At 35.4% G+C, this 13,827-nt stretch overlaps 1 protein-coding gene across 4 annotated transcripts in view; it reads right to left on the reverse strand.

The window, feature by feature from the left end:
- The window catches only part of LOC143893162 (uncharacterized), a 66,851-nt gene that overhangs the window by 11,927 nt on the left and 41,097 nt on the right, over nt 1–13,827 (reverse strand). For all 4 annotated transcript variants that reach the window (XM_077398209.1, XM_077398210.1, XM_077398208.1 and 1 more), the window contains one exon: nt 1,363–1,539. In XM_077398209.1, coding sequence (XP_077254335.1) covers nt 1,363–1,539 — 177 coding nt within the window. The remainder of the gene's footprint in view (nt 1–1,362; nt 1,540–13,827) is intronic.

The following is a 13,827-nucleotide window of genomic DNA, read 5'->3' on the forward strand; positions in this document are numbered from 1 at the left end:
GGTTTTTTAACCCTTGAAAAACGGCGGAAGTCTAGTTTTGCAAGTCTCAGCTTATCTACTAGAATTAATATACTTTATCGGTCCATATGTATCGTAAAAAAGCAAAATACGTTACGTAATTGAACGCTCAAAATAACGTATGATTCAAAACACACTTGAACTTGTTATTATTTTCTAAATATGATTTGTCTCATTAATACGCAATCTAATCTAATTGACGATACTTCTCGTGTGTGAGGAAAAAAGAACTTTTTACAATCGTCAATTTCCTCGCGTGTATTACTCTTTAATAAATTATATTATTTACTCTGTAATAAAATAATTCGCTCGGGTGCATTCGAAATTTAAAAGCTTAATAACAAATAAATAATAAAATAATAAAATAATAAATAAAAGTAATAAAAAAAGAATATTTTCTTTGATTAATTGCATGTATTTCTAAAATTACTTCCTTTACGAGTCTTCTGTTTAAGTTACGCCGACAAAAAAGTAGTCTGACTTCGCCAACATTATTATGGCAAGTGTACCGTAATAATATTTGGAGATCATAAATAAATGTAGTTAATAGCGGCGTTCGATAATTATGATGTGTCAGCTATCTCGTAAAAACGTATTTCCCAACACATATACAGACAGATAAATTAATTAGATCGTCTTATCACAAAAACGTATCGAATCTTGCTTTTTATCACAATCCCCCTCTTCCTTCCTCCCTCCCGTCTGCGTTTCTCTGCAATTTCTCTGCAGGTGTGACGTTATCATCGTCGTTTTGCCCGTTGATAATTTCCAAGAACCGATAACGATTTCACGCGCGCGAATCATCTGACTTGCGGAAGCAAAGTTGAAAATAATAACGATATCAATAACTTTAATAAAATGCTCATGCAGATATATGCAAAATTATTCATCGTTCATTATTTTCACGTGTCGCGGTCGCGAGCAGAATATTACTCGAGGATCAATGGCAAAAAGAGAGCGGTTTTTTGCATGCCGCCCCGAGGACATAATTACAAAGTAAGTTGTCGCTCTTTAAAAAAAAAAAAAATAATTTTTTTTTAAATGAGATATTTTAATATTTATAAATAAATTAAATATTGAAACCTATAATACATAATTTATATGTCGTATTTACAATCTTTTCGCCTAAAATAAATATCTATAATTTTGACTAACCTTTCTCCCTATTTTTTAGTTTTCGATTTGTTTATATAGAAACCTGTAATGTATATAACGTGCATACACGCCAATCTTAAGACAATATGAACAAGAAACGCGGCTCGCATCAGGTTCACGGCCATAAATCCGTGTTATAGCAAGCGCAGCAGCGCCGAGCGATCTTTACGACAGAGCGGGGAGCCTCACCTGTCGTTACATTTCAAGGCCGCGTGACTGGGGCTCCTCGGAGGCGGAGGATAGCTAGCGCCGGCCACGGTGAGTTGGGACCCGCTGATCGATTGTTGGCCCCCGGCTTGCGGTGCATCGGGAGCAGCTTGCACGGGCGTGCTGGGTGCTGAGCGCGCGCCTATGGACCCCGCAGACCTGCGAACAAGACGAAAGATGGGATTTGAGAAAAATGAGATTTGGAAGAGGGAGGGCTGCGCTGAAATTTGTGAAACTTTTCATCCCCTATTTTATATCTGCCGTGCTTGTTTTTTACCCTTGATCGTTCATAAATCTTACAGAAATAACTACACTATGTCGATAACACTTATATGAAAAATATTTTAACTGCAAAATTGTAACTTTCCCAGAGAGTTAATTGTTCAGTTTTTTCTTCCTGAAAAGTTAGAGTGGAAATATATCGGTTGCTCGGCGAATCAGTTTTGTAAAATAATAAGTGCAACTAACATTTTATCGAAATAATTTACATAATTTATACAATAATTTACCCAATTTATAATAACGTTATTTCCGAAGTAAATATAGTATTTAATGCAGATGATCTAAAAATAAAAAAATAATGTTGCTTTTATGTATTTATTAACTTCTCTCTAAATTTCTTGGAGTGGAAATAATGCCACTCCAGTGAGATTTCACTCTTTTGGAGTGAGATCTCACTCCAAAAAGAGTGAAATCTCACTGGAGTGGCAGTATTCCCACTCCAAAAAATTTAGAGAGTTCATTAGCTTCGTTAGCTTGATTTTGCTAAAAATATAAAATAAAAATGTATCGTGTGCGTCAAATCCACCAGAGAAAGATTAATAAATAAATTCTGATACCGAGGAATGATTTAATAAAAAATCACACGTGTTCGCTGATAAAGATATATCAATTTTGTTACTACGACTATACAGTAATATAATGTCAACTATAACATTTACAATAATCCTAAATGGGGTTTCTTCTATTGTTCGTCCGCAATCGGTTTCTCTCAAGTAATCTTTTCTTAAATTAAAAAATTCGAGAGTCTCCGTATCATCTTCATCTTCAATTTGGATAAAAAAACAGATGACATTATTTACTCAAGAGCTTATCACTTTCAGTGTCACAAATTACGTACCTTGCCCTGGTGATGAGTGGGCGAGACGAGAGGCAAAGGTTGATCAGGGCTCGGGTTTCGAACTCCATCATCGTGAATACACCGTTACGAAATGTTATTGTTATATTATCTCCGGGATAATAATCTGTGAGACAGATTCCCTGTCCGACAAAAAGCTATCGCGCCTTGTGTTTGAAGGTAAGCTTCAACGCCGGTTACCAGTCGATCGGCAATCGACGTGAGCTCTGCGATCGATCTGCGTGGTATCAGACAGACATCGGCAGATGTGTCCAAAGTGATTCCCGGTAAAAATTGTTATCGAAAGTCACACGGACGTCGACAGGATGATTCATCGATATATTTGGTTACGCGGTTGGCGAATTTCCTTCGAACGGACGGTAGCTTGTATACCCCGCCATCACACAAGGCCTGCTCGCGCGACGTGATAGCGGGAGCAATTTTATCTGCAGCTTTTATCCGGCTTATCGCTCGAGTTGGGTAATGACAGAGCGTGGAAATAGCCCGAGTGGTGGGTAGCGATTAATACGTGAAAACGGAAGGGAAACGGTATAGCGACTAATATTACTGCGAGTCGAGTTTAGACGAGTTGGCCGCTCGCCAAGTTCGACGGACGTGAGACGAGAAGAGGACGAAGACACCGGACAGAAACGAGATCGAGCGCGAGAAAATCGAAGAGAAAAGGAGAAAAAAAAGGGGAAGTCGCCGGAACGGGATGAAGCCAAACGGGGCGAAAAGACGTGGCGCGGTGACTAACGAACCAGTTTCGGTCCGCTCTTCGTCGCCGCGAGAATAACCACACCTCACCAGTCACCGCACGGGTTCAACGAGCCCGGTTGCCTTTAACAAGCGCGGCGGCTCGCCGTGACCGCGGCCGATGCATAATGAGGCGAGAAGCGCGAACCGAGCGCGCGCGAGCGTGGAAAAAGAGGGGCCCCGGCTCTCCACGCCGCGAAACGGAATAGAACGACCGCGAGCGGGAGCAATGCAACACGGGGAGACACCGTTCAGTAGAAACCGCGTTGGTATCGGTACTTTCTGAAGATCCCTCTCTTCGAATGCCGCCACTTGGCGCCCATCGATCGCACGGCCAGCCTCGCGAGGAAGATGATGCCCATCTCGAAGCGGCGATTTTCTTCGCGGAGAGAGAAGAACTCGTGTATCCGCGCGCCTCGCGAGAGCGATCGGTACCGATCCAGCGGTCCGATTCTCTCGTCGTGAAGGAGAGAGTTTAGGAGTCGGGAAGTCGATGAGGATGAACGGAAAGATCGCGAAGCCGAGTACGAGAAGTGACGAGAGTTCAGAGGGGGTTGATGGGGAACCAGCGCGAGTCCGGTACTCCACGGGCCAGCCGGGATATCAGACTGATCGCGGTTGGACACGTTTGTAGTTTCTTACCCGTCGCGGCCGACCCCCACGACCTTCTTCATAATTGACAAATCCGCGATGTACACCTGGCTACGTAATGTGGGATCTATAGTTCGCGCTCTAGGATACTTGTACTTGAGTTATACGAGGTCTACGAAGGCGCACCGCATGGATCGAATATCGCGTACGTTAATGAGTACGCGAGGACGGAAATTGACGCTAAAATAGATCGAAATTCAACGATGACGAATATCGCTCACGATTATTAATGGCATAATAAGCGTTAAGCTAGATGATGCGCAATTATAAAACAATTAAAATTAAAAACCTATATACCGCTATACCTTGAAAATTTGTGCGTATAATATGTAAATATCATTATTATATCAGTAATATTGTGCATAAGATGTTGGAAGAAATTAATTTATATAATATCGAGAGAGCATTTTTTTTATGACGTTGCATTTAAACGATATTAAAGTTAATAAAATTAAATAATTATTTTAAAAAAATCAACACTGTTCCGTACAATATTTGTAAATTATGCAAGTACATATGTAAATTATACCCTGTTGTGCAATATACATAGAAAAATGATCTATGTATGAAACGTATTATCCTTTATATGCGTAATGAGGAAGTAGCAAAAAATATTATAATTACGATTACGTAAAGCGAAAAAAAAGGATGAAACTTCACACCAGTTTGCGTCACTTCGGATGTTTAAATAAATATCATTATCCCGGCAAATTGATGCATGCGGAAACACACGCTCGAGTTTCCCGAGCAACGCAACACTTCGCTGAACCGAGAGGAAGCGCAAAATATTTCGTCATTAAGCGCTGGTACCTCCGGACTGGAAAAGAATTATATGCGCTCTCGTCGTCAGGTCCGACATTCTCTGGCAATCACCCAAAAGGTCGAAACGCTGAACGCTCTTGTCGCTCTTTCTCTCTGTGCTGCACATCAATGAGGCAACGAGAGGAAGAAGAATCGTAACGTTATTGATGCGTTTTCAAGTCTCTACAGTCTAAAATCGAATACCAGCAATAGCGAAGCCGATGAAGGCCATTACTCTCGTTAAACCGTGCTATAATAATGATCACTTGAAGTAAATGTACAGTAAAGTAAATGTACACGTTGAAAAATATATATATTTTTTATATACATATAATTTTCAATAGAAAGAAAGATAAAAGTAAAAATGTAAAAAGTATACAAAAATATATAGAGATACAGATTAAAGCAATTAATATTAAAATTACAGATAAATTGTACGCTGCAGAAATAATAGCTGTACGCATAGGAGCTCGCCTATACCTACTCCAATCGAAAGCAAACATCCACGAAATTAATTGACTTATTAATCTCTCAAGTCGCGATGAGATGCGCGATTGATAGCCGGCTACTTTAGCGTAATGGCATAAAGTACATGCGCGATATCGACGACGTGCCGGTCTCCGGAAAGTGCATGCAGTTGTGACTATTATTATCTTATACCACGCAGTCACGGACATAACACGGAATTTGATTAGAGGCTCACTCTCTCTCTCTCCCTTTAATTCGCGATATCAATAATAGTCCAGTCACTATGTACATTTAAAAAAGACATAATTCTGACCCAGGATTTTTCTTTTTGGGGGTGTTGGGAGGATCAAGAAAAGCTTAATCTCAAGTTTTCGACCTTTGTTTCCCGCTTGCTTTTTTTACGGGAGTAAAAAATGTGAAAAATGGTTTTTCCGCGATAATTCGGTTTCTAATAAAGTTACAAGGTCGAATCGGAGCTCATTTTAAAGTTTTTTTTACGCTCTACAAATTATGTCGTATGACATTTTTACGTATGATCGATTGTTTTCGAGACATCGAACGAGAAAGGGAAATAAAAAAGTATGAGAGATATTTAGTTTTTTCTTTTTACTCATTATTGTCGTCCAAAATTGCAAAAATGCTTCAAATGAAACTTGTAGAGCGTAAAAAACCTACAATTTTTATTTGTTATTCATTTTATTTCGTTGAAAATTACGCCTTGTAGAGCGCCTCAAAGTGGAGAGTCGTCGCCATCGCGTCAGCGATAAAGTATTTCTTTCTTATAAACTTACTTCACAAATATTGTTACTTAGATATAAAACTGCACGCTTTCATGTATTCTTCAATGAAACGGTAAGTGTAATTAAGAAAACTTGACGGTTTCAAAATAGCTACAATAATTTCAGGCTTTGCAAGATTTATTTGCAACTTTGAGGCGTAGTGCGATATGGAATTTTCAACGAAATTAAAGTAATAAATAAGAACATTTTACGAATTTTATTGCTGTGCAAGTTTTATTTGAAGCGTTTATACAGATTCGTGTGCGAAAAACGATAAAATAGAAAAAAACGAACAAAAATGCTCAATTTTTCCTTTTCTCTTTCGATATCTCGAAAACTATCGATCGTACGCCAAAATATCACTGAACGTAACTTGTAGAGCGGGAAAAATCCTATACAAAACACCTATTATGTTACTTATTTGCGTCAATGAAGTCGGAAATCTTAGCGAAAGCGTTCGGTGCCGCGTATCGACGTAACCAACGCGCCGCTAACGCGATGACGACGACTCTCCACTTTGAGGCGCTCTACAAGGCGTAATTTTCAACGAAATAAAATAAATAACAAATAAAAATTGTAGGTTTTTTTACGCTCTACAAGTTTTATTTGAAGCATTTTTGCAAGTTCGGACGACAATAATGAGTAAAAAGAAAAAACTAAATATATCTCTCTCATACTTTTTTATTTCCCTTTCTCGTTCGATGTCTCGAAAACAATCGATCATACGTAAAAATGTCATACGACATAATTTGTAGAGCGTAAAAAAAGCTTTAAAATGAGCTCAGATTCGACCTTGTAACTTTATTAGAAACCGAGTTATCGCGGAAAAACCATTTTTTCACATTTTTTACTCCCGTAAAAAAAGCAAGCGGGAAACAGAGGTCGAAAACTTGAGATTAAGCTTTTCTTGAGCCCCCCAACACCCCCCAAAAGAAAAATCCTGGGTCAGAATTATGTCTTTTATAATCCGTTTTTTTGTACATAGTGACTGGACTATAAAGCGATGCTCACCAACGCCTGGTGTCGCGGTGTCCTACATTATTGAAATGCGCCAGGTGTTCTCCGATTGCGCAAAGTTCTTTCTTGAAGGCCGTAAAAAGACGTCACGCGAACATGACACTTGTACAAAGTTCTGCCGTAGACTCCGGATGAAGTGTCTAAAAGTTACGTTCTGTGCCAGGACACTGCGTAACTCGATGCGACAAATGGAAATGTTTCTATAGAAAATCGATTTACGGAGCAATCCAACACGGACGCAAACATATCACGATAATGATATCCAATTAAATAATACTGTTGGAAACAGAGTAAACATTTAAATTGAGGAACTCTTTGAAACCATATAATTACGTACAAACTTATAATTTTTACTTGAATAAGTGATAAAAATAATTGAATCATATTTAAGTAATATATATGGAATAAATAATTAATAATGGTCATCAATAATTCAATCAATTTACCGGATTGTTGCCAACAACATAGATGATACTTTGGATTTGGTCGTATTATTAAAGATCGAGTAAACATCGATAAACGTTTTTTCGTATTCGCATAATCTTTAAAATAATCCTCGGCGTCAGATAAATGATCGTGATGAATCGAGATAATGAGACAGAGAAAGACACTTCATTTCGACATCACGCGAGTTGTCGGGAATGCAGCAAATATACGTAGATGCTACTGCATACATTTCCCTGACGACGAATGCGTTTGCATATTTATGCGTTTCAACGCCATTGAACTGTCGGCCGATTTCTCAGAGATACGAGCTTTAACGCCTATTGTACAGAAAATTATCCACACGTGACACATCGTTCAGAACGCGTTTTCTAATAGAGACGAATGCAACGCCAATTTATTTACGATACCGCAAATTATATTACTATGGGAAATATGTGAGAAAAATTTTATTTATATAGATTTTATATATATATAGATATATATATAAATTATAAAAGTAATCTCTTTGTAACAAAAAATTAAAAAGATTTTTCGTAGATTTTCCATATTAAAAAATGTACATGTAACAAATTGAACAGATAATTTCTAAAAATTTGCAAAATTCTCCATAAGTAAATATAACTTGATTTGACGAAGTAAGTATGACTTAAAGTAATGAGACTTTTAACGCTTAAACGAAAACTCGTTACGCACGTATCTAATCGAAATACGCGTATTACAGAATTTTACTCCAAAATTACTCGATTTCGAACGTCAGCGAGCTATTTGCACTTCATTTGAATAACAAGCCTATACTCGAAAGAAACGTTACCGATAATCGATTTATCTCTTACAAGCACATCGTACAAGCGTATATATATTATAGTTGAATAAATATCACCAGAGATGAGCGAGTATTTAACCGCAGTATTTGACTTTACTTTTGTATCTAACTTTCGAAAAGTACAACACTGCAATATCAATATTAATATCCTCCAAATCTATTTATAAAGGGTATCAATCTCCGATATTCGTACCTTCGTCGTTTGCTATATATAATATCAAATTCAATATTGAAAATTTGATCATTTCTTGAAACTTTTTTGCTTGAGAAAGTTTAATTTAAACTTCTTCTGTTTAAAATCATTAGAATAACAAACTCCGTGCAGCGTTTGCGCAAGTATAATTTTTCGTATACAACCTATCTGAAAAAGAACTCAATTTATGTAATGAATACGATCGCGTGGTGCGAGGCGATTAGTCATTGTCAAAAGTTCGCAAAAATATATGTCTGGCCTCTACTTTCGTCGAGTGAAACACGCATGCTCGCATTCTTACAGGGCTTCAGAATATTATCCGGTCGTCACTGATGATCGAGAGATATCGTATGTTTCCCCATTTATTAGCATCATATTTCCTTGTTTCAGGACACTTGTTAAAATGATAATGATATCGATCGATATCGAGTTTCACGTCAGGGTTGTAATAACTTACTATACATAACAATAAAATTATAACATTTTCGTAGAAATTGACATTAATTGAGAAATTCAAGCCTCTCTCTCCATGAAATCATTAATTTAATTATTAAATATATTATATTAGATTTTTTTTAATGTGCAAATATTATATATATGACACTTTTTACATATAGGTTTTAAAATATCATTCATATATTGAAATAAAATATAATCGTCTATATGAAAAATATTAAGTGCATGAAAGTTTCCAAAAAAGTTTCAAATTCCCTCATCTTATCAATAATTCTCTATTTCTAATTTATAGAATTTATATCATAAGTTACATTCAGCTACAAATGAAATCAGGATCTTGTGACAAACAAAATGATGAGAAAATAATCCTACTAAAGAGACAAATTCTGCATAAAGTTTAGGAACTAACTGCCCTCGTTCTGGTCCATTTCATTTTTAATCATCCAATTTTGAAAGTTAAATCCAATTCAATCTTAAATCTTTTCCAAAAGTAGAAAGTATAAAACATTACGTACCTAAAAATCTCAAAGAATGTTTTATTTATTTTATACATTTATACATGTTCCCCAACTGTAAGCAACGAATAAACAAGATTTCATCGCCGCGTTCACATTCGGACATTCATGAGAGCAATGGATCGGCCGATTATGCGAGCATTGGCAGTGTTATCTTCCCCCGAGAGAAAGAAAAAAAATCACATCGAAAAAAACACTCCCGATGTGTCACAGAATATTCTCCCGGCCAAGTAATTTGCATTAAAAGGTCAAAGTATCCTCGCTTGGAATTACCAAATAATCCAGAATCCATGACTCGATAGATTCTCGCAAGAAATTTTATACGCTAAGCAAAAAAACAAAAGAAATATTGCCATAAATAAATTTGATACCGACTCTTTCTTAGCAAATGTTTTCGAATACAAATCGCTATCGTCAAACGTTTGAAAATTAAATTTGAATTAAAGTTAAATCGTTGGTTTCGCTGTTTTTTTGTTTCCTTAAAATTATATCTCAAATTTATCTATTCTGGAAAAAAATAAAGAGATCAAATCTTAATTTAACTATTTTGATGTACTTTCATGTATGTTGAACATACTCGTATGTTAAACAGCGAGGAAATTTTCTTCGTCAGTGGATAAATAACAGTAATGAGGCTTTTTTGACTATATAACTGGCAATCTTTATTAATAAGTCAACACAATGGTGTTGACTTATTCCTAATGAGTATTTTGGATATTGGTACAACTTCTCGACTTTATCGTCATCATTGAATTACTCTAATAATTCTAATTTAACATAACACAATAATGAGCTAAAGTCAATTGCCCTAATGCTAGCTCATTTTATTAAATACTTAATCATACACGATTAATGAAAAAATAAACGCATACTTCTCATCCACTATCCTGTTTAATTGAAATCGTAATGCTTAAATAAATCAATGAATCATATATAATCATATCCTTCGTTCGAGAAAAATAATGAGAAATATGTAAACTTCAACGATCAAACTCCATTTAGGAAATTGTTAAAAGAAACATTATATAGAAAGATTATATCTTTCGATTTATCGTAACGTCCTTTTATCGTATATCTCGTGATGACAAAGCTGAAACATTATTACATTGGACTTCAACCGTATTCCATCTCGGACGTACATTACATTTATTGAACACGCGAATATTCACTCGTTGCCTGCGCCAACGAATTCATAAGATCCATTTAACGTGGCTGCTTGCGGTATCATTTCGATTTACGTAAATAATATTGCGTGCATCAATGCTAATGCAGGTTCAAGAGAAGAATTGCCACCGTAACGCATTTGCGCGGAACACAGGTTTTTAGCGCGGCGTTTACGGCACACGCAAAGTACGCGATAAACTAGCTATTGCAAAAGTCTCCCTATTAATAGTATGTACATGTGTATCGATCGGAGGGATACACCTTCAAGGAATAAGCTCGGCGAATCAGTCTGCGCAGAATGATTATCTATTGACGATTCTTGAATATTCGACCAGTCTCTCGAATCTGATCTCGTGGACGTTTTTATCTGTGTGAGAAACGTTGGATGTGCGATCGCAGATGAACATACATACATATATTTGATACGCTCCGCTTATAAATGTGAGGCATTATCTAATGGATGTAAGAAGATAATATAGAATCGAATGGTCTTCAAAAATAGATTAAAAAAGACTGCTACATCGCTATTGCGGACAAATATCCCGATGACACGCGAAATGAATCCTTACGAAAAGAATTTTCTCTAGGGGTTGAAATTGTGTATAATCTTGTATAATTTAGATTTCGATCTAATCTCTCACTGATCGTAAAATCGTAATAAGTCAATGATAAAACTATCAATTTATAGCGATATGATTTATGGAGTAATAATGATAATATATATATGACAAAGTGATTGAAAAATATTTCATAACTTCACAATTAGTAATCCAGTTTTTCTATAGCACACGAAAATATACGACTTTTATATTTTATCATATTGAAAATTGAAAGTTATAAAAATTGTAATATAAAATTTAGTTTCTCTCTCTCTCTTTCTCTCTTCCTCTCTTGCTTCGATCTTGCGGTGTGTACCAATAAATCTGAACAAATCCAATGTATAAAAAGGTCGAACAATGAAAACCTAAATTAAAAGATGACAAAGGAAACGTACTTGTGGTCACACACAAGTTATAATCTGCCATTCAATATTTGGAGTGGAATATATATCGTAGCTCCCCCGATTTCATTACGGTAGGTATTTCCAATAAAGCGTGTAATACTCCGGAGAGCAGGATAGCCACCCTTACGTCGCTGTCGGGAAATTCTCAAAGAACAGTAATAGGAATGTTAGTTTTACCAGCCAGTCCTACGCAAGTCATTAAAGGATTTAAACCAGAGGTACACTAAAGGGTCCCTCCCTCATTGACCTCTCCCGTCAATTCTCGAACGCAACTATGATTTCCGCCTCGGCAAAAATTATTAACGTCTATATAGATGTACATACAATATGATAGGGTTACCGATATATAATGAATTTTATAAAATATTTGATGCAAAGAAAATTAATAAAACAATATCTACATAACAACATAAACTAATATCTAAGATAATTATAGAAAATGACAACTGACTCAAGAAAATATTTTTCTGTTTAATGGAAAGATAATAATTTATTAATCAATTCCTTAAGTAAAATTGAACAAAATAAAAAGATGTAAAAACCTATAATATGTATATGGCATATATTAACACATTCGAGTATTATTATATCATCAGATGATTTTTATTATTTCGTATACTATTTTTACTATTTCATAAAATTATATCGATAATTATTGATCACTAACAATTGAAAACTGTTTCATACGGCGATAAAAGTTACACGTGTAAAGCGCGTCTGTACTCGACCTCCATAAACCGTTCGATACTCCAACTTGAAATTTTAAACGACGAGTGTCCTTACACGTGCTCCCGACGTCTCTACTTTTTTTTCATTATCTTGCACTATTCGTTTCTTCACTTTTTACCCCAATTAGCTCTCGTTTGATCAACTCTTAAATGCATCGTGTCAAAAAACTACAATCGATGTTAATAGTCTCATATTATATAAAGACAGATTTAGTCCCCAAAATTTTTGAATTTAATTATATTTACGATTTTCTGCACAGAAAGCTAATTAAGAAGTGGACTAAGGGAAAGCTTTGTTAAAAATAACAATTTATTTATATAAATAATAATTAATTTCAATAAATTTATTAAATTTAGTAATGTAAATAAATTTATATGCAAATTATAAATCTTTAGAATTAACCCTTAAATGTCCCGTGGGGTCCAGCGGACCCCAGACCCTTTAGAATGAAATGTTTTCAAATGTTCTTGCCAAAAATGGAGCTCATGCTCCCATTGATGATAGTTGAGTGCGTGACCTACCCGTTTGTACACTTAGCAGTACTCAGTTTATATAATTTTTTATACTATGTTAAAATTGAAATTTTAACAATATAAGCATTTTATTCTCTTTTCTAAGCCTTGAACATTGAAAAAATTTTTCATAACTAAAGATCAAAAAATCAATAAGTAAGGAGACATTTTTCATGCTGGGGTCTCTTAGACCCCTCATGTCATTTACGAGATTCTCGAGAGGTGTGGCATTTAAGGGTTAAGTCTCATCTGATGAAAGTAATTATCGCGTTCTATTTTAATACAAGCAATCTCAAAAAAGCTAATTTCTTATCATCACTTCATTACTTTTTTTTCAAAAGATGCAATAATAAAGATAAAATATGATATTTTTAATTTACAATATTATTTAATAGTGTAGGTTATTTTCATTCATTTCGCAGAACCTTGAAGTGCTAATAAAATCATGATCGTTCTTGGAGATGTTCGTAAAATCTTGGCAGAGCTCTCGACAAACTTGTCAAACGAGGAAAAATAAACTAAAGGTCGGGAGATGAAGGGATCGCGAAACATCGTGACGTTCGACAGAGAAGTGCATTAAATAAAGAGGTCACGGCACAATCAAGGTTGCCACGAGGCAGAAAATATTTTCGCGATAGAGATGATGCAGAAAACGCGTTATTAAATTTGTCGGTCGCAGATTAGATTGTTAGTTACACTAATATTACGTTCGACAGGCAGGCCTTGTAAAAAAGGTGCATACGTCAAACCAAGATTTTTCAAATGTAATAGCTAAACGCCATTTTACTATGTATTTATAAATTTAAAAGATAATTTTTGAAAATCTTTTACGATTAACTTTATTTTTTTTTTTTTTTTATTCTTTACAAAATTTTTAAGGTAAAAAAATCCTGCTCAAATTTTTAAAAAACATTGTTCGCTAAATATAAAAATTCACTCGTTATTAAATAACATCTCGCATAATGTTAACGTATAAGTAGAAAAATTAGTGTGCTAAGATCTGCAGACTTGTCTCT

The sequence above is a fragment of the Temnothorax americanus genome, unplaced genomic scaffold (assembly GCF_048541705.1).
Source record: "Temnothorax americanus isolate GAGA-0224 unplaced genomic scaffold, ASM4854170v1 Scaffold12, whole genome shotgun sequence".
NCBI classification, from domain to species: domain Eukaryota; kingdom Metazoa; phylum Arthropoda; class Insecta; order Hymenoptera; family Formicidae; genus Temnothorax; species Temnothorax americanus.